Raw genomic sequence first — 27,497 nt, 5'->3', positions numbered from 1 at the left:
GCCACAAATATAGTTAAAAACACTAATATCATTACATTTTAAATGTATTTTTTTTTATTTAATCATTAACACCCAGTGCTTAATGAAACTTGCAAAAAAAGTAATAAGTAAAAATTCATTTGATTGTGAAAAATAATTTAGGAACCAGCCAGAACACCTTTGATCATTTTGATAATTAATGACATGATTTCTTTTAACATGATTTCTGTATGGATTAGCATGTTGTTATCATGATTCTAGTATGAATTAGCATGTTTTTAGCTTGATTCTAGAGTGAATTAGTATAATTTAATATGAATTTGCATGTTGTTAACATGATTTTAATAATAATTAGCATGTTTCTAGTATGAATTAGCATGTTGCTACCAAGTTTCTTGTGTGAATTTACTTGTTATCATGATTCTAGTATGAATTAGCATGTTTATAGCAAGATTCTAGTGTGAATGAGCATAATTTAGTATGAATTTGCATGTTGTTATCATAATTCTAATATGAATAAGCATGTTTATTTCAAGAATTTAGTGTGAATTAGCATGTTTAGTATGAATTAGCATGTTGCTAATATGTTTCTTGGATGAATTAATGTGTTGTCATGATTCTAGTATGAATAAGCATGCTTTTAGCAAGATTCTAGTGGGAATTAGCATAATTTATTATGAATTTGCATGTTGTTAACATGATTTTAGTAATAATTAGCGCGTTCTTAGCATTATTCTACTGACATAGCATGTTGTTAGCATGTTTCTAGTATGAATTCACATGTTCATAACAATAAGTTGCATGTTGTTAGCACTATTCTACTATTCTTGTTAGCACATTTCTAGAATTAGCGTATTTTAGTATGAATTAGCTTGTTAGCATGTTTCTAGCATGAATTAGCATGTTGCTACCTTGTTTCTAGTATCAATTAACATGTTAGCATATTTATAGTATGAATTAACATGTTGTTAACAGGTTTCTGGTATGAATTAGCTTGCTTCTTGTATTAGTTACCATATTACCATGTTACTAGTATGAATTGGCATGTTGTTAAATAGATGTTATTCATAAAAGAACAACAGTATGGTCTGACGTTTCAGCTCTTACTATAGTTCTGCATTTAAATGTTGTTTTCTGGTCTCAGGTGACTTGCAGATCTGGGAGTCTGAAGCGAAGGTTTACAGGGATAAAAGCACACCTGTGAGTACTGCAGATTATTAGCAGAGCAGAAATCAATAATGGTGTTCAGATGATCATTGTATGCTGTTCTGCCGTCAGAATCTGTTGTTCTTGGAGATTCCTCCGTATCGGGACACAAACATCTACCGGCCAGTAAAAGTCAACTTCCATGTGCTGAACGGGAAGAAGAAATGCAGCCAGTCTCAGAACTTCACCTACACTCCTCTCTCAGGTGAGAACTGCACATGATTTAGCAGTCACAGGGTGTCCGCAGGGTCTTCAAAGTCTTACATTTTAGGCCTTAAAGAGTCTTTATTTCCAAGCCCACATACAAGTCCAAGTAAAGCTATACCCATTCAGAATGACAATAATACATCTCAAAACTTTTTTTATTGACTGAATTTTCTCATTGCAAAAAGATATTAAAATAGCTGTTAGTCATTTTTTACAGCAAATTTTCTTAATTAAATTTCCTAATCAGGAAAAACTAAATAACTGAAGCAACACATCCCTTTACATGATCTTCCATTCATACAGGAAGTATTACAGAAGTAACTGGGCCATTAGAAAAATCCTTAGTGTTCAGCTCTGTAAAGCAGGGGCGGACTGGCCATCTGGCAATTCTGGCAAATGCCAGAAGGGCTGGACCAATTTTTAAATGTGGGCCGGTCAGTTTTTTTTAAAATTATGTATTGTTTTTAAGTGCAGACAGCTTTTATCTCTTGCTAGATGTGATATTATGATGATGATAATAAAAATATTAATAATAATAAGTGTTAAGCATTTGGCCCAATCGGCAGCTGCCGCCTGGTTTCAAGATGGGCCGACCCAATCCAAGGTTACCCAAACATAATCAAAATCTGGGAAAAATGTCATATTATTTCACCATCTTTACACCAAAATAAATAGTGAATGTGCATGTCTGTGGGTGGGGCTGTGTCGGTGTGGTAATGTGGGCTGATGTGGCAACAGTGCCAGGGCTGAATTTTTGTCCCAGTCCGCCCCTGCTGTAAAGTCTAAAATTTCATTCATAATGGTCTTAAAGCAGGGATGTCAAACTCAATTCCTGGAGGGCCGCAGCCCAGCACAGAAGTGATGCGCAGGTGGCAGTTATATTAGCCCCCTTCGATTTTTTTTTTCTTCTTTTTAAAATATTTTCCAAATGTTGTTTACAGAGCAAGGAAATGTTAACAGTATGTCTGATAATATTTTTTCTCCTGAAGAAAGTCTTATTTGTTTTGTTTCGGCTAGAATAAAAGCCGTTTTTAATTTTTTAAACATTATTTTAGGGACAAAATTATTAGCCCCTTTAAGCTTATTTTTTCTTGATAGTCTACAGAACAAACCATCGTTGTACAATAACTTGCCTAATTACCCTAACCTGCCTAGTTAACCTAATTACCCTAGTTAAGCCTTTAAATGTCACTTTAAGCTGTATAGAAGTGTCTTGAAAAATATCTAGTCAAATATTATTTACTGTCATCATGACAAAGATAAAATAAATCAGTTGTTAGAAATGAGTTATTAAAACTATTATGATTAGACATGTGTTGAAATAATCTTCTCTTCGTTAAACAGAAATTGGGGGAAAAAAATTCACAGGAGGGCTAATAATTCTGACATCAACTGTGTGTGTGTATATATATATATATATATATATATATATATATATATATATATATATATATTTATATATATATAAATTCTATTATTTTTAAATCCATCCAACAAGCGTTCTAATAATTCAGGGGGGCTAATAATTCTGACTTCAACTATATATATATATATATATATATATATATATATATATATATATATATATATATATATATATATAGTTTATGCCACATATGTTATGTATGTTTATTTGGTAACTGAGACAATCTGTCCTTGTTTTTTTTTTGAGGGGGTGGGGGGCTAATGTCAATTATTTTGTATTATTTTTTCCTCTTCTTTTTATTGGTATTGTACTGTTTTTGTTAAAATATCTCATAAAAAATGTTAAAACTAAATATTACAAAAAAAAACTGAAATTGGTGGAAAAATATCCAGGATGTTTAATAATTTTGACCTTAACTGACTTTACTAATTTCTTCTCCAGTTCCTCAGATTAAAGCGGAGCCTCTTGAAGATTACCATTATGCACAGTTAGGCTGTGGTGTGTCTCCCATTATGGGTGTTTCTCCTCCTGCTGGCCGTCTCACAGACGGTTACATGATGCCCACCAGAGCGCCATACCATCGCCCCCAATCTGCCATGTATCCCGCCGTCCCGCAGCACCACCTGGAGCCCATCCACCACTACCAGATGGCATCCATCCTCTCCACCTCTCCAGCTCATGCTTCGTGCATGGGGACGACACACAGCTCTGCTCCTGTGTTTGTGTCCAGCGCCTACCAGCACAGTAGAGGAAATGACAGCATCCAATCATCCGCCAACATGTTTTCAACCCTGGATGTGTCCGAGCTTTGCAACACCACAGCCCATCAGAAAGCGTATGTAGCAGCAGGACGATCTCCACCCGCCCGCAGCCTCCTGCCCGCGCAGCACCACCGACATGCCAGTCCTGTGAGGGTCAAGCAGGAGAACCTGGACCAGGCCTACCTGGATGACGGTTTGTGAACAATCATGTTATAGCTGGGGATAGTTCAGAAAAATTGACAGTTCACAGTAGGCTTGTCAGAAGTATCGAGTTCGGTATTAATCAGTACTGTTTAAATCAGTATAAGTTTTAAAAACATCCATTGGGGATGTATAACAATATATAACACAACATTCATTCTGTTTCCACTGCAGCATGACTTTATATTATACACTGGATATTATAGGTGACAAGACTTTTGTCTAAGCAAAGTCAGATCTTACTGTCTTAATTAGATCATTAAAAATCAAGGCATGATCATATTTTATTTTGTTTAAATAGGCATAATCTAGAGGCCTTTGCCCTATATATAAGCCACTTCTGATAGTAAATGATCAACTAGAAGTCCAGTTATTATTTGCTGTTCCTAAAACTTGAATGGGCGACACGACTTTTTAGGTAGTGTATGTTCATTCATTCATTTTCTTTTCGGCTCAGTCCCTTTATTAATCTGGGGTCGCAGTGAGAACATGCAAACTCCACACGGAAACGATAACTGAGCTAGCCGAGGCTCGAACCAGCCACCTTCTTGCTGTAAGGTGATAGCAATACCTACTGGGTCGCCCGTAGTGGAATGTTTTTCGAATGTAAAACTATGCATATGTGGTTCTGTGGTGCGGCGGTAATTTAAACAGTGTCCCGACTGCCCAAAACATGCAGGAAATCTGTGGCAATTTGTGGAAATCAAGCCCCAAAAAATATTGTGATGTTTGCTTGATTTTGCATTAGATTTAGCGATCGTGGAATTCTGAAATCTTTGCGGGTCAGATTAAAGACGATTATTAGCTAAATCTGTGGTTCTAGGTGATTCGTAATGCAAGTCAATGGTCAGCCTATTTTGAGATAAAAATTTTACTTCAAGTGAACACGTTTCTCTTTATTTTCATTTTACAGCTTGTTTAAATGTTTTGTTTATAATGAGGACCAATATTGAGTTTATGCAGTCGAAGAAAAAATTATTAGCTTTTTTATTTACAAATGCTGTTCACATAAATAATTAGCAACAATAAACAATGAGAAAAAAGGGGGCTAATCTAATAAAACTGATAATATAATAATACTTTTGTTTTTTTACAGTTAAAGTCAGAATTATGAGCCACAGTATTTCCCAAATAATGTTTTAACAGAGCAAAGACATTTTCACAGTATGTCTGATGATATTTTATTTAGAAATGTGTTGAAAAAAAAAAATCTGCTCTCCGATAAACAAAAATTGGGAAAAAAACAGGGGGTATGTACATATATATACATACAGTTGAAGTCAGAATTATTAGCCCCCCTGAATTATTAGCACCCCTGTTTATTTTTTTCCTGTTTTCTGTTTAACGGAGAGCAGATTTTCTCCAAATTTCTAAACATAATAGTTTTAATAACTCATCTGTAATAACTGATTTATTTTATCTTTGTCATGATGACAGTAAATAATATCTGACCACATATTTTTCAAGACACTTCTATACAGCTTAAAGTGACATTTAAAGGGTTAATTAGGTTAACTAGGTTAGGTTAGGGTAATTAGGCAAGTCATTGTATGATGATGGTTTGTTCTGTAGACTATCGAAAAAAATATATAGCTTAAAGGGGCTAATAATATGTCCTTAAAATAGTGTTTAAAAAAATAAAAACTGCTTTTATGCAAGTCGAAATAAAACAAATAAGACTTTCTCCAGAAGAAAGAATATTATCAGACATACTGTGAAAAATTTCCTTGTTCTGTTAAAGATAATTTGGGAAAAATTTAAAAAAAAGAGAAAAAAATCAAAGGGCGATTAATAATACTGACTTTAACTGTATGTATATATATATATATATATATATATATATATATATATATATATATATATATTAGGACCGTACAATAAATTGTTTCAGCATCAATATCGCAATGTGTGCATCTGCAACAGTCACATCACAAAGATATACAAGGTTGAGTCTGAATTATATTTGACCAGGAGCTACATAATTGTATTTAGTCACTGTATTTATACGATTTATGCAAAAAAGATTTTAGATTTTTTATTTTTCTCTCTAGTCAAAATATCTTCATTTCAAAGTGAAAACAAGATTATTTTACTCACCCCACTGGCAGATAATTTAGCTCATTTTAAGGAAAAACTCTTAATTTTGCCTTATTTAATCTGACTTTTAAAACAAGACATTATTTTTACTTGATCTAAGAATTAAATATTGAGATATTTGGAATAGAAAAAGTAAGAAAAGCGTTTTTTGTTTTTTTTTGTATTGTGATTACTCAATTTCTGTACCCGAATACTGTTCGACAAATAGCTCAAACCATCTTGTGAAACTGTATTCATGTCGCAATATTTATCGTAGAGAAATAAAATATTGCAGATTTTTCCAATATTATGCAGCCCTATTATATTTATATATTAATCAAATAAGACTTTCTCCAGAAGAAAAATTAAATAGGAAATACTGTGAATATTAGATTATTTTAAATGATAAAAATATTAATGAAATACTTTTTTGTCAACTAACCTGAGGCCAAAAACTGAGTAATATTCATTCATTCATTTTCCTTTGGGTTAGTCCCTTTATTCATCAGGGGTCGCCACAGCGGAATGAACCCCCAACTTATCCAGCATGCTTTACACAGCGAATGCCCTTCTATGTGCAACCCAGTACTGGGAAACACCCACACACTATGGCCAATTTAGTTAATTTAATTCACCTATAACGCATTTGTTTGGACTGTGGGAGAAACCGTAGGACCCGGAGGAAACCCACACCAACACGGGGAGAACATGCAAACTCCACACAGAAATGCCCATTTTTTTTTGTCAAATAAAACCTTTAGTCTGTTGACATGAAAATTATATACTAAAAAAAGAAAGACGTTTAGCCTTTTAGAAAAGTTTTGCATATACTGTACACAGTTCCGTATATCTCTGTTCATACAGACCTCAATGAAAGTGTCTAGTAGTTTGCACAGACAGAAAGATATGCGCTTTACACGTGTGCACTGGAACTGTCGTCATGTAAATAACCAGTCGAGATGCATCAAGTGTTGTGTTTTAAGCTGAAAAGAGCATGCTGTTGGTTGGAGTGTGTGTTTGCTGTTGTAAGCTCAGTGTTTAGTGTTGTCTAATGTATGCCACTCTTATCAGACGGCTCTATATGGGTCAGTGCCTTCACTCCTGTTAAATATTGAGCTCCAGCAGAACTAAAACACACGCAGGGACAAACAGGACACACTATCGATCCTTCAGGAAAGCGCTCAACCACAGAAGCGCTCGCAAATCAGCTGCTTTTGTTGCTTGTTCACATATTGTAATATCAGACCACAGCTGTCGATGTGTTTTTATTTGCGGTGGCTCGTGTGGGCATCACACCAACGCTTCAGCATCTATTTCAGTCTGATTATACCTGTAAACGCTTCCCCCCCTGTGTCCCCTCATCTAATTTTAGACTGCAAAGTTTCCATTTTTAGCCCACAGACGCTCTCAGCAGAACAACAGGAAGCTGAAACACATACAAAAGAGTGTTTTCTAGCTCTCTGCTGCCTGCTGCTGGAGGATTTCACTCACTTCACATCTGTGTGTGTGATGATAACACCTCAAATAAAAGTCAAGACTTTTTCCACAAGACGACGCGTTTAACATCTTTTATATATATATATATATATATATATATATATATATATATATATATATATGTATGTATATATATATGTGTGTATGTGTGTGTGTATATATATACATACACACATACATATATATATACACATACATATATATATATATATATATATATATATATATATATATATATATATATATATATATATATATATGTTTATAAAGTGCTGCTTTGCATTATATAATTTTTGCATCAAATTAAAATAAAACTAATTACCATGTATAAATAGTCCATAGTCTGTGAAAGATATGGACGTAGTAACCGTGACGCCACCCATAGGTTTCTGAAGAGAGCAAATGAAGCTATAAAGGAATAGGGGAGGCCAAGCTGGATCACTCACTCTGGTCCCCTGGGCTCTGCTATGGTTGGGGAAATTCGAAACTCAACCAAAACAAACCATTACAATTGGCTCAAGATTGGCAATGAAACCGGGAATTGCAACCAGCAGAACCTGGGAAGTAAAATAAAAAAAATAATAAAAAATGAAGCTACAAGTGAGCGTGGTCAACTGTCAATCATTCTATCGTCCGGGGGTGACCAAAAAAAGAGGTGGAGCGTGAGCAGATCTACAGACGGCTGCTAGCATTTTGCTTAGACTGGCTTTTCTTTGGGAGAAACGCTTAATTACATTACCTGCGACTCATTTGTGTTCTGACCACATGTGCTTAGCTGTAAGCTACATCAATAAAGTGTTTAGTCTTTTAAAAACACTGCTGTAATACATCGAGCCACTAAACATTGTCCGTATGATGCTTTTGTACAAAAGGAAAACGCAAACACTTCAAATATAGTCTGTGTTAGTTAATGCAAGGCTATTGACGAAATCCAGGCATAAGACTGTATGACAACGCTTCAGATGACTGTTCTAGAGCCTACAGCTAATCAATCTGTCAGATTCTGGAGTGAATTACAGCTCTAAAGAAAAATATAAATGATAAATGATCTTAAATAAAACAAACACATGTATAAAGATGGTATATAAGTATATAATTTCACTCACCTGGGAAAACTGAGGCAACTTGAATGGTTTGTGAGCACAATTAAGTGCACTCAGCATGCCATTGATAATTGGAGGAATTAATTCCAAAAGGCAACTGACTGTGTAAAGCCACAAAAAACAAATCAAAAATATGTTGAATATGCCGAGTTCAGCAGCTAATCAGCCGGAATCAGCTGAGGTGATGAGACAGCCAGCGGCGAGACCAAGCTGCCACTCAAGTAGCCACGCCCTTAATTATGCAGACTTAATATAACTTAATATAAACAAAACAGATGAGTTCTAAAAAAATTCACTCCCTCACAGTTGTCATGAAGGGTAATATTAGCTATGTGAACCAAAACCATCTTTTGCTGTAAACATGTTTTTATCTGCTGTAAATATGGCCAATTTAGCATTGCAGTCAGAGAACATCTGGAGTTCCTGCAGCCAGCCCCCGAAGGTGAGTCGATGAATTACAGTTCCAGTTACTTCCGTATTGGCTTCACGAGGAAGAGCGGGAGGTTGCCGCTTGGTATAGTCTTGGCCTCAGATGTCATGCTAAGCCCCGCCTGATGCGTACTGCACACTTTACTGGAAACACTTGAGCAGATCCTCAGTCGGGTTGGAGCAAAACTGTGCAGAGCTGCGGCCCTCCAGGAATCCAGTTTGGCACCTATGCTTTTAAGGAAGAGTAAATGTATCCCTTCAAGACTTCTCTTTAATCCTCAATGTTGGTGATTGTGAGCAGCTTTTAGCTAAGCTTAACTTATAAATCAACAGCACAAGACTTTTTTTGAGGCACAAACTGAAGTATATTTTCCATTAATACTAAGTAACCATGAGCGGCAAGGTGGCTTAGTGGTTATGACTGTCACCTCACAGAAGAAGGTCGCTGGTTTGAGTCCTGGCTGGTCCAGTTGGCATTTCTGTGTGGAGTTTGCATGCTCTTATTTCCTCCAGGTGCTCCGGTTTCCCCCACAGTCCAAACACATGCACTATAGCTGAATTGAATAAGCTAAATTGGCCGTACTGTGTGTGAGTGTATGGGTGTTTCCCAGTGATGGGTTGCAGCTGGAAGGGCATCCACTGTGTAAAACATATGCTGGAATAGTTGGCGGTTCATTCCTCTGTGGTGACCCCTTGATAAATAGAAACTAAGCCGAAAGAAATGAAGGAATGAGTAACCATTACTAATGACTAATGATGTGTTTTATTCCTCTTGCAGTGAACGCTGTGATAAGAAAGGACCTCGTGCATAAAACTAATCTCTGATGTCTGAAGACAGATTTGACGTCCTGAAGATGATGTTACGGTACTGATATCTATTTAAATCTGCTTGTTTTTCATATCTATGATTTGTACACAATGATTCGAGCAAGATCACGTTTGACAATATCAGGGAGTTTTATTGTTTCTGTATATAAATATGTAATGATCAAATCATGGTTTTAATCAAAGATTGACCTGGTTTTATTTATCAGTGTGCAGTTTAAATCAAATGTTTAGCGCAATTTGCTTCGTTGAAAATGGTTTCAGTCATAAACTTATAAAATTTTGATGTACAAATTAAACAACTGATGAAAATTATAAAAATTTTGTAATAACTGTTATGTATAAAGTGGTGATTTAACACTCAATGTAATGTTTAAAATGCAGACTAGTTTATTAAGAGTGGGCCGTTTATATGGATACATCTTAATAAAATGGGAATGGTTGGTGATATTAACGTCCTGTTTGCGGAGCATTAGCATATGTGAGGGAGCAAACTTTTCAAGATGGGTGGTGACCATTTTGAAGTCGGCCATCTTGGATCCAACTTTTGTTTTTTCAATAGGAAGAGGGTCATGTGACACATCAAACTTATCGGGAATTTCACAATAAAAACAACGGTGTGCTTGGTTTTAGGGTAACTTTATTCTTTCATGAGTTATTTACAAGTTTCTGATCACTTATAAAACGTGTTCAATGTGCTGCCCATTGTGTTGGATTGTCAGTGCAACCCTCTTCTTCCACTCTTCACACACTGATAGCAACACCGCAGGAGAAATGCCAGCACAGGCTTCTAGTATCAGTAGTTTCAGGTGCTGCACATCTTGTATCTTCACAACATAGACAGTGGCCTTCAGATGAACCCATAGATAAAAGTCTAAGGGGTTCAGATCGGGAGACCTTGGGGGCCATTCAACTGGCCCACGACGACCAATCCACTTTTTAAGGAAACTGTTCATCTAGGAACGCTCGCTCATGACACGCATAATGTGGTGGTGCACCATTCTGCTGGAAAACTCAGGGATGTGCCAGCTTCAGTGCGTAAAGAAGGAAACACATCATCATGGAGCAATTTCAAATATCCAGTGGCCTCGAGGTTTCCATTGATGAAGAATGGCCCCACTATCTGTTGTCTATGGTGTGAAGATACAAGATGTGCAGCACCTGAAACTACTGATACTAGAAGCCTGTGCTGGCATTTCTCCTGCGGTGTTGCTATCAGTGTGTGAAGAGTGGGAGAAGAGGGTTGCACTGACAATCCAACACAATGGGCAGCACATTGAACACATTTTATAAGTGGTCAGAAACTTGTAAATAACTTATTAAAGAATAAAGTTATGTGAAAACCAAGCACACCGTTGTTTTTCTTGTGAAATTCACAATAAGTTTGATGTGTCACATGACCCTTTTCCTATTGAAAAAAACAAAGTTGGATTTAAGATGGCCGACTTCAAAATGGTCACCACCTATCTTGAAAAGTTTGCCCACTCACATATACTAATGTACCACAAACAGGACCTTAATATCACCAACCATTCTCATTATATTAAGGTGCGTCCATATAATTGGCCACTCTGTATAGTGAAAATATTTGAGACGTTTCAGATCTACAAATTCACTTTTTTAAAAATAAAATGACATTGATGTTGTGGATGTCTCATTTATTGCGCATGTTTGTTCTTCCCTAATACTGTACATCTACTTCAAACCCAGAACTTTACAATAAGATTGATTCATTCATATTTCAACATTTACTAGTGCATTATTGAAATGCAAATGTGTTTATTAAACAACAGAGAATGACTAGATCCATTCATTCATTTTCTTTTCGGCTCAGTCCCTTTATTAATCTGGGGTCGCCACAGCGGAATGAACCGCCAACTTATCCAACAAATGTTTTACGCAGCGGATGCCTTTCCAGCTTTGGGAAACATCCACACACACTCATACACTACAGACAATTTTACCATACCCAATCCTCCTGTACCGCATGTGTTTGGACTGTGGGGGAAACCAGAGCACCCAGAGGAAACCCACGCAAACGCAGGGAGAACATGCAAACTCCACACAGAAATGCCAACTGACCCAGCCGAGACTTGAACCAGTAACCTTCTTGCTGTGAGGTGACAGCACTACCTACTGCACCACCAATGACTAGATCATTTATGTTAGGTTAGCAAAGATTAATAAAGTCTGTGATAATAATTGATAATGGATTGTTGATAATGAAGTGAGATGTTTAATGATGATGATTACGTTAGATTGAGTCAAATCTTCATAAACTAATTACTGTATGTATTATAGCAGTGTTTTATTTTATAGCTTATTGGACACAATACAATTCATTCATTACAAGTCGTTACCAGCATTAAAGTCACATTTGAAGTGTTTATGAGTCTTAGGGCAGTACGGTGGCGCAGTGGGTAGCATAATCGCCTCACAGCAAGAAGGTTGCTGGTTTGAGCCCCGGCTGGGTCAGTTAGCATTACTGTGTGGAGTTTGCATGTTCTCCCCGTGTTGGCGGGAGTTTCCTCCGGGTTCCCCCCACAGTCCAAACACATGCGCTATAGGTGAACTGAATAAACTAAATTGCCTGTAGTGAATGTGTTCAAGTTCAATTTATTTATGTAGCACGTTTCCAACTGCCACAAGGCCTCACAAAGTGCTTTACAGAGAAAAAAATAAACTAACGATATGGGTTGAAAAACAGTAACAGCAATAGGCACATAATAAAAAAAAAGAGCATAGAATGTGTAACAATAAAAAGAAAATTTTTTTTTGCCTAATTAAAAAAATGCAACTACAGTTGACCAACACTAAACACGATTAAGAACAGGACTGTTTTTATCCCCCCAACCCCCCTCCCCCTCCCCCTCCCTCAAGTGAAGGACTTATGCTTCAAAAATGTGAATGTGCAGTTGGAAAGGCATTCGCTGCGTAAAACATGCTGGTTAAGTTGGCGGTTCAATCTGCTGTGGCGACCCCTGATTCATAAAGAAACTAAGCCAAAAAGAAAATGAATGAATGAACAATACAATTTATTCACTTCGAGGCAAATGACCAGCATTAAAGTCACATTTGAAGTGTTTATAATGAGTCATAAGAACAGAACTGTTGGTAAGGTGCAAGAACCTGACTTTGGTTAGGTGTAAGAGTGTCTTTTGAAATAACCCATCAGAGGTTACAGTGTAAGTCAGAATCAGCTCTGAACACAGAAAACAGAAGTTTGATAAAGCAATGAGATGCAATTTGATTAAATATATGAATTTGGTTCACTGAAGCATGTAAATATTTATTACACAAACAAAATGGGGCGACGCAGTGGCGCAGTAGGTAGTGCTGTCGCCTCACAGAAAGAAAGTCACTAGGTCGAACCTCAGCTCAGTTGGCGTTTCTGTGTGGAGTTTGCATGTTCTCCCTGTGTTGGCGTGGGTTTCCTCCGGGTGCTCCGGTTTCCCCCACAGCCCAAAGACATGCGGTACAGCTGAATTGGGTAGGCTAAATTGTCCGTAGTGTATGAGTGTGTGTGTTTCCCAGAGATGGGTTGCGGCTGGAAGGGCATCCGCTGCGTAAAAACGAGCTAGATAAGTTGGCGGTTCATTCCGCTGTGGCGACCCTGGAATAATAAAGGGACTAAGCCGACAAGAAAATGAATGAATGAAACTAGTGAAAATAGCTGAGTTGTACTGAAATAAGACTCTTCACTTAAACAAAAACAGAAAAAGCACAAAAAATGCTTTATTTAAAAAAAAAAAAAAAAAGGAATCATAAAACAACCTCAAAGATGACATAAAAAAAAAAACAATACAGCATATAACTTGTGAAAGAAAAAAAACAGTTTGATGTGCACGGACACATCTAAACCACAGGCCTCAAACTGGATTCCTGGAGGGCCGCAGCTCTGCACAGTTTACCTCCAACCCTAATCAAACACAGCTCAGCCGACTAATCAAGCTGTTCAAGACTAATAGACCAGGGCTGTCCAAACTTAGGCTCTCAGTATGCGTTCTTCAGCAATCTTGCGTACTCCTGAGTTAAAGGTGGTTGGAGATAAACTGTGCAGAGCTGTGGCCCTGCAGATATAAAGTTTAAGACCACTAAACAGCATTCAGATATTATAATAGCTGAAGAGTAACTCAGTCAATCCAGATGTTATAACACAGGAGTGTCAAACACAGTTTCTGGAGGGCCGCAGCTCTGCAGTTTAGTTCTAGCCCTGCTTTAACACACTTACCATCAGGTTTCAAACAAGCCTGAAGGACTCATGATCAGGTGTGTTTAATTAGGGTTGGAACTAAACTGCAGAGCTCAGGAACTGAGTTTGAGACCGTTGATCTAAACAATGTTCAGATTTTATAATACATGAGTGTCCAAACTCAGTCCTGGAGGGCCGGTGCTCTGCAGATTTTAGTTCTAACTCCAATTAAACACACCTGAACCAGCTCATCAAGCTCTTTCTAGGTGTACTAGACATCCAGGCAGGTGTGTTGGAGGAAGTTGGAGCTAAACAGAAGACCGGCCCTCCAGGACCAAGTTTGCACACTGCTTGTATAATAATCATAAGCTGAAGAGTAACTCTGTCAATCCAGATGTTATAATGCAGGAGTGTCAAACTTAGCTCCTGGAGGGCCGCAGCTCTGCAGTTTAGTTCCAGCCCTGCTTCAACATACTCACCTGTAATTTCCAAACAATCCTGTAGAACTCGATTAGTTTGATCAAGTTGAAGAGTTACGGTCCTCCAGGAGCTGAGTTTGACACCTGTGTGGAATCCAGCACATTATACCAGTCTATCAGACGCTGCAGGGAATCTTCACACATTCACACACTCCTGGAACTATCTCTTCTTCTTGCTCTCCTTCTTCATCTTCTGGCGGATCTGTTGAACGGGCGGCTTTGCTTTTCGGTTCTGATCAGTGCTGCGAGTGTCGGCCGGATCTGATGTCTCCACCGGCTGACAGAAAAACACAAACATTCATCATGTCTCCAATGTAGATTCATCAGAAAACACATAGGCTTGGGTAAAAGTGTAAAAGAAAATGCATAAAGAGAGTTCACTCAAACAATGTTCTTTCCTCTGGTGAACACCAAAGAAGATGTTTTACAGAATGTTGGGGGAAAAAATAGGCATGGACTTCCATCATTTCTGTTGTTCCTACTACTGATGTCAAAGGCTGATTCCTTCAGAATATCTTGTTTTGTGTTCAACATAAGAAACTCATAATTGTATATATATATATATATATATATATATATATATATATATATATATATATATATATATATATATATATATATATATATATGCAGAGTAAATTAGTATTTTTGGGTGAACTGTGCCTTGAAGAATTGTGAAATTTCTGTTCTGATCAAATATGCTGGCACTGAACACTTGATAAGAGCTCAAAACAATTGCTTGTATAACAATAATAAACCACTCCAAAAAGAAAACTGTGCACACACCATATACATGTTTGTTTGTTTGTGTGTGTGTGTGTGTGTGTGTGTGTGTGTGTGTGTGTGTGTGTGTGTGTGTGTGTGTATATACAGTTACAGTTGAAGTCAGATTTATTCGCCCCTCTGAATTATTTTTTCCCTAATTTCTGTTTAGCTTAGAGATTTTTTTCAACACATTTCTAAACACAATAGTTTTATTAACTCATCTTTAATAACTGATTTATTTTATCTTTGTCATGATGACTGTAAATAATATTTGACTAGATATTTTTCAAGACATTTAAAGGCTTAACTAGGTTAATTAGGTTAACTAGGCATGTTAGGGTAATTAGGCAAGTTATTGTGTAACAATGGTTTGTTCTGTAAACAATTAAAAACAAAATTAGCTTAAAGGGGCTAATCATTTTGTCCTTAAAATGATTATTAAAAAATTCAAAAAACTGTTTTTATTCTAGCTGAAATAAAACAAATAAGACTTTCTCCAGAAGAAAAAATATTATCAGACATACTGTGAAAATTTCCTTGCTCTGTTAAACATCATTTGGGAAATAATAAAAATTAAAAAAAAAAAAAATAATCAATGGGCGGCTAATAATTCTGACTTCAACTGTATGTATGTATGTGTGTGTGCGCGCGCACACACACACACACACACACACACACACACACACACACACACACACACACACACACACACACACACACACACACACACACACACACACACTTGTGTAAGATGAAATGATGGTTTTAGCATTAATACACTGTTTAATAACGACTGTTCACCACCGTTTTCAAGAGACACGATGAAAATGTTTATCTAAATCTTAAAATATTTAGTTCCATAGTTGGGAAAAAAATAAATAGTGCACTGGAAAATTCTCAGTTTCTCTAGATTCGCAAAAAGTTGACATATTGAATAAAAAAAAGTTTCATTCTAATTTCAGTTAATTAAAAAATAGTTTTTTTTTTATTCATATACACACAAGAATGAAATTTCTACACAGACCAGGAAGGGACGTGATGGTGGGGAAAAAACTGGGTGGGAGAAGAAAAAAAAAACTGATGAGAAAAATATATATTTTTAAGTTTTTGCGTTCCCTCGCAAAGATGTTTTTCCACAAACACTTCCTGTTCACCTCATACATGTCAACCCTGCTGTTTTTGCTGGGATTCTCCCGTATACCATTCTATCCCGCTGTCATCCTATGAGTAAGTATTTCCCCATATTTCTTGTGTATTTTTATTCTTGAAAGCACGCTGAAATTAATATAAAGATATCTGCATTCACTTTCACATGCAGCAACTGAATCAGTGGATGCGCTCCGTATGATAAACTGATCCCCGATCAGGTTGACTTGTATGAAGTGAACAGGGGGTGTTTATGGAAAACATCTTTGCGAGATAACGCAATCTTTGTAAGGTAACGCAAAAAACGTAAAAAAACAACAACATCATCCTATCACTGTTTTTTCTCTCTCCCACCATCACGTCCCTTCCAGGTCTCTGTAAATCATATAGGATTTTTTCAATGGCCCAGCAGATTTTTCTACTTGACCAATCAAAAAACAGATGCTCAGATGCTGTAGTTCTATATATACTATTTTTGTCAACATAAAACAAAAAAAAATAATAATAATAATTAAATACACTATTAAGAAGCTTAAGCTACATGTATGCACAAGAGACTGTTATAATATTAGTTGTAAAAAAAAAGATTGGCTAAACGTTTTCTATTATTGGATATGTTGGAGTGATTGGGTAGCTTAACATAAACGAAGGAAAATTAAGATCTGGGGTCCGTTCTTCGTACCTCGCTTAAATGATCTAAGATGATTTGGCAGATCCTGGATCTTTTAATCTTGAAAATTGATCTCTCGCTAATTTGGTTCTTCAAACAAGTTCGCGAGTCAGATTAGAATGTCTGGATAAACTGATCTGAGATCGCTGCGTGTGTTGTGAAGGACAGATCTATCGATCCTCGAAATCATGATCAGCAATGCAACGATTGGCTGACGGCACAGCAGAGTAATGACATCATCTGATTAATATTCAACTATCCATGTGAGCAAAACTACATCAAATTAGCAGTAAACGGCTTGTTAAATAGGACACGCAAGAACTTTCCACATTTGTTGTGAGCTGCAGGCTTTACACTTTCATTTGTCAAGACAAGAGTATTCATCATGTATTTCAATGCAAATCAATGTATTTAGTTCTACATTTAGAAAATATTTTCTTTATTATAGTAGCCGTTTTTTAATCGGTGTAAAGAATAACTGGTTGTTTACAAAAGCATTTTCATATTGGTAAAGGCGTCTGCAACTTTTGTGAAGCATCAATCACTGGCATATTAACTATCAAAACATGTTTATGACTGCTGAAATGTATTATTGCTTTAAAAAATGTCACATATTGTGCATTTCTATTATACACAATTTGTACTAAAGCGATCTAAAAAGTTCATATCAATAAGTTTTCTCTTTGCACCAGGTGGCAGTCTTTGTTCATTTCGAGGGTGCAGATTGCATAAGTTTTATTAATATGTATAACTTCATTTATTTTATTAATGACTTTAACTTTATATATATAGTTAAAAAATATGTACCATTTTCCCAAGTGTATATAACTACTACTGTAAGAAAATATCAGAATTCAGAACATACTTTCTGTATTATCTTTGCTTGAACTGAGCCGATCTAATCCTGTTTATGTGAATTGAACCTGCTCCCGATCAGGTTTGACCTAGCAGAACTGTTGCCATGACAACAACTCTCGGATCAGCTTTGAAGAACGAAACGATCCTGGATCATGTCAAATCGTCAATATCCAAATCCAGCTAACTGAGTAATCCACGTACGAAGAACGGACCCCAGTTTAAAATGATTTAAAACAAACAAGACAATATTTCAGTGAATTTGTCCCATTTTAAGGCCAAAAATGTCGTTTTTTTATTGACTTCAGAACACACTTTACAACAGTATAGTCCAAAAACACTACAGTACTTTTTTGACGTGGGTTTGATTACAGTCAGATCTGTGGCTGTAGGTCATCCTCACCTGTTCGTGGCCCTTGGTTGTGGGTATAATTACAGCTAGAATACAGATGAGTTGAAAAATGGCCCCTAGAAATAATCCATAACGCAGGAGACTCTCGAAGAAAGTGGGTTCAGGAACCTCCGGAGGAGAAAGATCCAGATCAGCGGACATGATGAAGAGCGCCTGTCACAACACCACAGTACAAAGAAATAATAAATATATATACAGTTCATGTCAGAATTATTAGTCCCCCTTTAAATTTTCTTTGTTAAATATTTCCCAAATGATGTTTAACAAAGCAAGGAAATTTTCACAGTATGTCTGATAATATTTTTTCTTCTGAAGAAAGTCTTATTTGTTTTATTTCGGCTAGAATAAAAGTAGTTTTTAATTTTTTAAGCACCATCTTAAGGTCGAAATTATTAAGCTATCTTTTTTCCTGAAAGTCTACAGAACAAACCATCGTTATACAATAACTTGCCTAATTACCCTAACCTGCCTAGTTAACCTAATTAACCTAGTCAAGCCTTTAAATGTCAGTTTAAGCTGTATAGAAGTGTCTTGAAAAATATCTACTGAAATATTACTGACTGTCATCATGGTAAAGATAAAATAAATCAGTTATTAGAAATGAGTTATTAAAACTATTATGTTTAGAAATGTACTGTAAAAAAATCTTCTCTCTGTTAAACAGAATTTGGGGGAAAAAATAAACCGAGGGATTTATTACTGTCGTCAGGGTCAAATTTAAGCACTTTCCAGGTGCACTTTCAATCTTTTCCAGCACTTTAAAAGTTTGGTAAAATACATATAAACTCAAAATATGACGTTTGCTGTTTGTTCAAACTACTTATTTAAAATGAGCTGAAACAATAAAAATTCTTTGTTTTTCTGGGAAGAACTTAATTGTTTATGTTCAATCCACTTAAATTTGTAAAAACAAATAAGTTAACTTAATTCTTTCATGTTACCTGAACACAAATCAATTGTGTGGAACCCAGCAGGTTTTAGAGTGTACTTCATCATATTACATTAGATCCTGTTAGTTATTGAATTCTATAGTACAGTATGGTATTTTGAGGAAAGGTTTAACCATGGCATGTTAGCCTCTAACCCAACACTGTCATTTACTCGGTTAAATGACTGAAATAAAGTTGGTTTTATATTCGCACATTCGTTCAGTGACAATTTATAATGTGCTCCCTATGTTATTTACAATAATATTTTGAATATGCGGTCTGAAATTGCATGCAAGCATGACTTTGAAACAACATTATGACTATTTATTCACAGTGAACAATGGTGTACTGATAGTCCTTGGCTGCTTATATGATTTCACAATTCAGAATTTGCTAATAATTATTTTCTGAATTAATATTATTAATAAGAAAGTCTGAATGTGTAAATAAAAAAAATCAACTTCATGTCAATAATAAGAGGTGATTTCGGAAGAGATGGGGTTGTGGATGTTGATTGAATGATAGTGAATCAGCAGTCCGTGTGGGAAGGCCAAGATCATTCACCACCAGTGAGGAACAGTGAATGAAAAGGTTTTGGAAAGACACTTATTGTTGATATTTGTGACAATGGACCACAAAACCAGTCAGAAGTACTTTTTGGAAAATTTTAGATAGTCATTGGCAGCTAATATGATTTTACTATTTAGAATTAGCAAATAACACTTTTCTGAAGTTATTTGGAGAAAGTCTGAATGTGCAAATATAAAATAAACTTTACCTCAATTCTTAAATGTGGTTCACTTAAATATGCCATCTTCATCTTAAATCCATATTTAATTTGATTACAAATGACACAGATAAGAAAGGCAGATCGCACAGAGTTTACATTAAGCAAAGAGATTTGTGGTATTTTATTTACATCGTTATTTATTATTAGCTATTTAGTAAAACACATTATTATGAAAGTAACATTAACATTTTCAAGCAGTTTCAACACTTTATCAAAAAAAAAAGCACCTTTCTAACCTTGAGAACACTGGATTATAATTCAAGCATTTTCAAGGTTTTTTCCAGAACCCTGTAAGACCCCTCTGTAGTATTAGTGTTAGCATAAATACCCGTAAACGAGCAAAACTAGCAATACTCTTAATGATAACATTACGGAGGGGTGTCTGCGGGTATAAATCACACACAAAAAACAAACCACTTACCTGTATGTTTAAAACAAAGGCCTGTCGTGTTGTTAAAATGAAAAGTCGCCTCCTAAACCTGCAGAATGTCTCCGTTTGTTGTCAGATTCAGGATAAACACGTCTGCGCTTTGTGTCATGTGTTTGAGATTCTGGTCTTGAGGGTTTATTTGGCTTTACTGCCTCCTGCTGCACCGGAGAAAAACACGGTTTATGCGATAAAACTGTCAGAAATATGACGGGTACATTGTAATAGTCATTACATTCTAATTCTGTAAACGAAATGTGATATATCAAGTATCCAGTTTGTCCTTTTATAATCAGAACATCTACTTAGATGCACCGACTGGCTTTGTCACAAAGCAACTGTTACTTATCTCAGCGCTGATCAGGATGGACCAATCACAATGACTTAAATAGTAACCGCTAAAACTGGATGTTCGTAACTGAAAATTGATTTGATTGAATTAAAAATACAATTTATACACGTTTTATATACATATTATACACAAACATTTATATTAAGTTTTTATATACCATACAGATATTCATTCATGTTTAATTCAGGAATCTAAATTTGCCAGGTAGCCTTGTAAACAATTCATTTGAAGGCGATTTCACCAAATACTTGTATTAAGTCAATAAGACAGGTCATTTTTATAACTACTCAGGTTTTTAGTCAGTGAATTAGATATTATTGAGGTAAGGCTGATTTTATATTTTACAATCGTTCATGTTTACCACTACGTTGAATATTCGGATGACTTCAAAACAACACCAGCACCTCGATAGTGAAGAATGTTACTGTCATTGGCTGCTAATTTGATTTCACTATTTAGAATTTGCACAGAATAATGTAACAAAAATTATATTGTTAAGGGAATAGTCTGAATGTGTGAATTATTACCAACTTTACCTCAATAATAAAAGGTGATTTCAGAAGAGATGGGTTTTAGTTGTCCTTATCTTTTAGTTTCCTTTAGGAGGCTGCTCATTGGCGGATGCTGTTCAGTGGGACCAATAGGATTAGATCTGAGATTAGAAATAATACTAGTAGTGAATCAGCAGTCCGTGTGGTACTGGGAAGATCATTCACCACCAGTGAGGAACAGTGAATGAAAAGGTTTTGGAAAGTGACTTATTGTTGATTTTAGTGACAATGAAACACGATACTACTCAGAAGTATACACTATTGGAAAATTAGATTCGGATAACTCATGAAAGCAAATTAATAATTACAAGTAGCCTAAATTTAAGTGTAATGCAATAATAAAATTAACACTATTATGTTATAATACAGCAGTGGTATAAACCCCTTTTAGAATTTAGTATGAACAAATGATGACAACCTACCAGCTCAGATTCCACAATACACAGCCCCCTTTAGGAATTCAATAAAATAAAATACATAGATAAATCTCCTAAATGTAACAAATTTGATGTGACAAAATATTAAATCTTGTTCTTTTTATACCATACATTTTAAAACATGTGAACCCCCCCATTAGTTGACTTTTCTTTGATTGTTTATGAAGATTTTCTAATCAGTCTGGATATATGATTTATAGTGGTGCTCTCCTGTCAAACAATGAATCATGATAAATAGTATCCAAATTAAAATATTAAATTTATGTGTGTGTGTGTGTGTATTGTGTATACTTATCATACACACATGCATGTATTTATGTTAGAAAAAATACTTGTATTTTTACTCATATTACATTAAATAAATTAACAAATTTTCCTTCTGCTTGGTCCTTTATTCATCAGGGATCGCCACAGCAGAATGAACCGCCAACTTATACAGCATATGTTTAACACTACGGCCAATTTAGTTTATTCAAGTCACCTATAGCAAATGTCTTTGGACTGGTGGGGGAAACCGGAGCACCCAGAGGAGCCCAATGCAGCCCAATATTATAACTACAAAACAAACAAAAAACTTTTATTTTAGATGTGATGAATAAAGATTAAAGAAAAGATGTTACATTTTGTAAAGCATTAAAGACTTCCTGATAGCTGCATTTCTTATAGTCTATAAGATTTGCATCATGGCATTTTGATAACATTTTAGATTAGTATTTAAAGGTGTTGTGTCTGAGTTTTTGACTCTTCTAAAGCATAAATATACCATATTATGTTTGCAGATATTTAAGAAACATGCTAAGTGAACATTCTTGTTTATCTGAAAAACAATGCTGAAGTCAGATATTCTGCTTTGAAAATGTGCATTACGTGCTGAAACGTCTGTCTTTGTTTTGGTCCGTTTAACCTGCCCACTGTTCGTTTAGCCAATTATATTTCAGCATTGAAAGTTGCCTTGCTGGAAAACAGCATATTTCATTCATTCAGAAAGACTCTCAAAGCATGCACCCGTGACCGAAATGCGACCTCCGGTGGACAGTAGCAGACTTTGGATCCAGCTGCAGAACCACAGAACCACGCACATTTGAGGCACACACAATCTAGCACACACGATTTAGGCTATTCATATATGGTAACCAACTAACTCCTATTGGAGCATTATCGCCACCTACTGAATTTCACAAATATGGTTTCTCATTTCAGTCATCATTATTATATATTAACCATCATTTTAACATCTCTGCAGTTTCTGAACTCTATGGCATGCTTTGAAAATTATGTATATAAAAATAATTGGTTAAAGACACTTATGACTTTATTCATGTGTCCACATACACAAAGAAAATATAATAGACCGTCTAATTGTAGGATTAAGTATAATAAACTAATTCAGACCTTAATATTATCATACTTGGTTAAAATCACTTTGTTGTAAAATATAAAAAGCAAACAATATTATGTCACATTAAAATGAATTACTATAGTTAATCATTTAAACAATACATAATATAGTTACACTGATTATCTGATTATAAACTATTATCTTTTACTAAACTGTCACAGCTGTTAGTATATATATTTATATTATTATTATATATAAATATATTATTATTATTTTTTATTAATCATTAATATTTAATTTGTTTCTACTGCAAAATTTTGGTTAAAAAAATATATTGCTTATTATAAATTACTACAGTATTTAATGTGGGAAATCATTAATCAAAAAGTTATTGGAAAATTAAGCAAATACACACTATTAAATCACTTGAGTAAAATATTAATATAGTGTTATACATTTATTACATGTAAAAAGATTTTATTAAATCTAAAATGTGTTAATGCCTATATTAACTTGCTATTATTTCCTTTATTATAAATGAATCCATTATATAAATGAAACCTGTCCAATTTAGATCTTTCAGCAAGGCCAGCAAACATAAAATAATGACTGATCATCTATGAAGACTGATAGAAAACTGTTCAGTCTATTATATTGAATGGCGATCAGTAACAACGCTCCCCATTCGCCCTTCTCGATCGCAATATTTGTGAAATAAATCTTTATTAACCATTTATATCAAAATATATCGATGACAATGTCCAGGAAGACGTTAATAACATAAACATCCGTCGTGACCATATTTGCCTAGATTGTGTGTGCCAGATTGTGTGTGCCTAAAATGTGTGTGGTTCAGCGGGTATGCAGCTGGATATTATTGGACTTAGAAATAAGACGCAGATTCAGTTACACATAAGATTATTAATTAGCAAATAATATAAATATTACGAGCGTAAAGATGAGGTGAGCAGGCTACATTGTAACCCCATGTCCTAACAACACACTACGTGATGAGATTTGCAGTGATTAGCAATTTGGCTGCTTGCACCAGACGAAACACGAGAGAAATTGTAATACATAATAAACATTTTTAACATTTTTTAATGTAGATGCTGAATCACTGATATCTGTTGGTTTTGAGTCTTTAGTTCAATTTCAGAAAGTTTATTTTATTTTCCAGATCTGAGGTGAACTATCTGCTGCTGTTTTCAGCACACTGAAAAAAAGATTCAAACATGATTCCTTGAATTTACTTAATTTCTTTAAGTTAAGGGGTCGTAAACAATTTGTTTATGTTGAATTTAAACAAATAAATTAAGTTGAACATTACTAAATTTAATTTGTTTCTTTAAACACAAATAAATTGTTTGCAACAATTTTGCAGACAACATTCAGTGTATAGTATGGCAATAAATGTTATGTAAAATGGCATTCAAACTCACATTGTTAGCATTAAACACTGAATAAAGCACATGAGGTGTACCTGAGCTGATCATTGTCAGTTTATCCTGTTGTTTAGCTGTGAAAATAGAAGTCGTTTGATATATCAATTCGAGGTGTTGGACAAAACAACCTTTTTAATATGGAAAATATTCCTTCCATCGCGTCAGACTCGCTCCTGTTGGTCGTCAATCTGGCAACCTGTGCTTGTGTTTGTTTTGACAACCCAGGCTTATTCTGAAAACGTAGTCCAGCGGACATTATTGGAAACCGCGAAATACGTCTCGGGAGGTACATATTTGTGCAGTTTTTGTTTCCTCGAATCCGCGAGAAGCCGTTGTGTGCGCTTTTTCGTATTTCGAACATCTCTGGCAACTGCCGTTCGCGCCCGCGCTGTTCTCGCATCAACCCACCAGAGGCCGCTGTCTGACTGACCGAATGATTGACTGGGCGACCGGCCCAGACCAGCTCACCCACCCTCCTCCTTCCCTGAACTCAACCAGTTTTACCAATTGATCCGCCCGCCCGCTCACTTCCCTAAACTCGATCACCAAATTAGAAAAGCCGTCTAGAAAAAGAAAAACCCTCGTCTGCTTTTTTTTTTTTTTTAACGACGTTTTCGGATTTCACCATGTTCTCATCCTGTTATGAACTCGTTTACTTTATTTTTTGGATTATGTTTTTGTCTTACCTGATTTCTGAAACCACTCTTCCCCGCCTTTGTCAACTAATCCTCTCTGCATCTGAAGTCTGCCGACGCACACGATGAGCTGACCGGACAAACTGACTGCAGCGGGAAAGCCCCCCACACGGAGGTAAGCTGTCAGCCGGCAAGCGCAAAGGGAACGGCGTCACACCGCCCCGTAGCGTTCGCTCAAAAAAATAAAATGCAGCCATACGTACCTCCCGGGACGCATTTCGCGATCTCCAGAAACGTCCACGGGACTACGTTTTCAGAATGAGCTTGGGTTGTTTTGATCCAGGAATGCAATACCTAGTTCAACCACTGGGTGTCAAACTTACATACGGCATCTTTAGTAAAATAAACAAATGATTATCTTTCATTAAATTTGGTCTCTAAACACCCCACATGCGCACCCAATCCCTCATCAAACTCCATGCAGCAATTACAACATTTATTTCCAATGACTGACACGTCACACCAGGCACATGATATATTTAAAAGTTCTTTATTTGCTATGGTTAACTAATCGATAACTCATGGGTAAATCTGCATGTAAGTCGCTCTACTGGTTGGTTTTTCATCATGGAGGTTTTTCACAGGATGACAAGAAGCTACACGAGTCGCCAGAGGAAAAGCTTTCATTTTTTTTCATCACTGGCCGACGTGTTCATTTGAAGAAAGGGATTTCAAAGCATGCCAAAGCATCCACGAAAGAAATCGACAACACTGGAGCCTCCACAGGACGAACGCGAAAGGAAAAAGGCATCAGTTCTTTGGAAGAGTCTTTACATTGCTTTTTATGAGCCGGGGAAAGGTGTTAGATGTTAGTAAGCGGAGATGTTGGCAGTATTGCATTGGGTAGGTCTTTGTGTGACTATACGGTCCCATATTAGAATGGAAAAGAGTGTGAACACAGAGAGGGAAAGGGGGCCAGTCGACTGGCGTCCAGTGTCCCAGGGAAGACTGGGATTTTGTTGCTTGCTCTGCGGAGGAGCGTCAGAGCCCTGCGGTTTGATTCACGTCCACAGAAGAAACATTAAGACAGTTTTCTACATTGGTCCTATTGCAAAAGTACAACACACACAAGCGGACGAATATTCCTAAGCAGCAGCAGCAGACAGTCCGAAAGAGAAAGTCATAGAAATCTAAAATTATTACACACAACACACTTGACATTCAGCAAAGGATTTAGAGGGATAGTTCACCCAAAAATGTACAATTCTGTCATCATTTAAACACGCTTTAACGTTACCACTGTGTCTCTTTCTACTGTTGAACACAATAGACCAGGGGTGCCCAAGCTTTTTCGTATAATGAGCCAAACACCAAATATCATTATGAGCTGTGGGCCAAAGGCAAATATACCACATTTTATTACATTAATGTCGCCATAGGTAATTTCCAAATTTATTTAATAATATTATTAAAAAATAAATATAAAAAACCATCACTTTAAATCATATTAACTAATGCAGTTTACCTTTTAAAATGCTTATTGCAATAAAGAGTAAACAGTGGAGTTCAATGCTGAATACACTAGTCGAGCAGAATCTGCCTTGATTTGCTCGCCAAACTGTCCTCTATCCATCATGTGACAGTGTGTACATTTACACTAAATCTAATTATTTACCATATTTAATAGTACAATTGATTTTGGTAAGCTTTCAAAAATAAAACAAACTAAATAAATTCAATTACATTAAATTTGAAATGGGAAATCTTTAAAGCATCTTATCATTCTCCCTCTTTCTCAGATCGGATGGTGGGCCAAATCATAGGTTTCTATGGGCCAAGTTTGCCCCGTGGGCTCTTGTTTGGGCATCTCAGCAATAGTCAGTACACAAAAATTGCTTTTATTTTGTTTTTACTTCTATGGTCATTGGCCAATATCCAATATTAACGTTACTGTCTAGATAGGATACAGCTGCAGATACTTATATCAATATAGCAACATTTTGGTGACACTGTACCACAATTAATTCATTCATTCATTTTCTTTTCGGATTAGTCATTTTATTAATGAGGGTTCGACACAGTGGAATGAACCACCAACTTATCCAGCATATGTTTTACACAGTGGATGCCTTTCCAGCTGCAACCCATCACTGGGAAACATCCATACACACTCATTTACACACATACACTACGGAAAATTTAGCTTACCCAATTCAGCTATAGTGCATGTGGGAAACTGGAGCACCCGGAAGAAACCCACGTCAACACGGGGAGAACATGCAAACTCCATACAGAAATGCCAAATGACCCAGCCGAGGTTCGAACCAGTGGCCTTTTTGCTTTGAGGCAACAGTGCTACCCAC

The 27,497-nt window shown here is 36.0% G+C and overlaps 5 protein-coding genes across 15 annotated transcripts in view; 2 read left to right on the top strand and 3 right to left on the bottom strand.

Annotated features, from left to right (window-relative positions):
- The window catches only part of nfatc2b (nuclear factor of activated T cells 2b), a 35,495-nt gene extending 22,044 nt beyond the window's left edge, over positions 1-13,451 (top strand). The window contains exons 7-12 of one of the 7 annotated variants that reach the window (XR_015494327.1): positions 1,124-1,179; positions 1,258-1,390; positions 3,260-3,772; positions 9,664-10,150; positions 11,802-12,130; positions 13,041-13,451. Coding sequence is in view for 2 of the 7 variants with exons in the window: in XM_087258191.1 (XP_087114317.1) it covers positions 1,124-1,179; positions 1,258-1,390; positions 3,260-3,772; positions 9,664-9,710 (749 nt within the window). In the remaining 5 variants the exon portion in view is untranslated. Of the gene's footprint in view, positions 1-1,123; positions 1,180-1,257; positions 1,391-3,259; positions 3,773-9,663; positions 11,368-11,801; positions 12,131-13,040 lie in introns of those variants that run through there. The other 6 variants (XR_015494328.1, XR_015494326.1, XR_015494325.1 and 3 more) reach the window with 6 other exon arrangements.
- slc12a5a (solute carrier family 12 member 5a) overlaps positions 1-27,497 on the top strand; it is a 2,560,186-nt gene that overhangs the window by 1,330,079 nt on the left and 1,202,610 nt on the right. The gene's annotated exons all lie outside the window — the stretch shown is intronic.
- Positions 1-27,497, bottom strand: part of nav1b (neuron navigator 1b) — a 947,042-nt gene that overhangs the window by 476,331 nt on the left and 443,214 nt on the right. The gene's annotated exons all lie outside the window — the stretch shown is intronic.
- Positions 1-27,497, bottom strand: part of LOC148679702 (uncharacterized) — a 378,972-nt gene that overhangs the window by 330,905 nt on the left and 20,570 nt on the right. The gene's annotated exons all lie outside the window — the stretch shown is intronic.
- On the bottom strand, positions 13,413-20,528 carry manbal (mannosidase beta like). 5 transcript variants are annotated; one of them, XR_015492906.1, is made up of 5 exons: positions 20,370-20,469; positions 18,221-18,382; positions 14,466-14,658; positions 13,780-14,328; positions 13,413-13,608 (listed from the first exon to the last, which is right to left on the bottom strand). XR_015492906.1 is itself a non-coding variant. In NM_001303006.1 (3 exon segments), coding segments are annotated over 2 exon segments (267 nt in total). In that variant the 5' UTR covers positions 18,371-18,382; positions 20,370-20,528; the 3' UTR covers positions 13,413-14,541.

This window comes from Danio rerio, chromosome 6, assembly GCF_052040795.2.
Source record: "Danio rerio strain M-AB ecotype USA chromosome 6, GRCz13ab, whole genome shotgun sequence".
NCBI classification, from domain to species: Eukaryota; Metazoa; Chordata; class Actinopteri; order Cypriniformes; family Danionidae; genus Danio; species Danio rerio.
This window is presented reverse-complemented; position numbering and strand designations above follow the sequence as displayed.

Excerpts from the sequence above, each read along its gene's own strand:
- manbal (XM_087256199.1), bottom strand. The coding sequence starts at position 18,370 with ATGTCCGCTGATCTGGATCTTTCTCCTCCGGAGGTTCCTGAACCCACT. Across the intron at positions 14,659-18,220 it reads CAACCAAGGGCCACGAACAG|CCGGTGGAGACATCAGATCC; the intron begins GTGAGGATGACC and ends TTTTTCTGTCAG.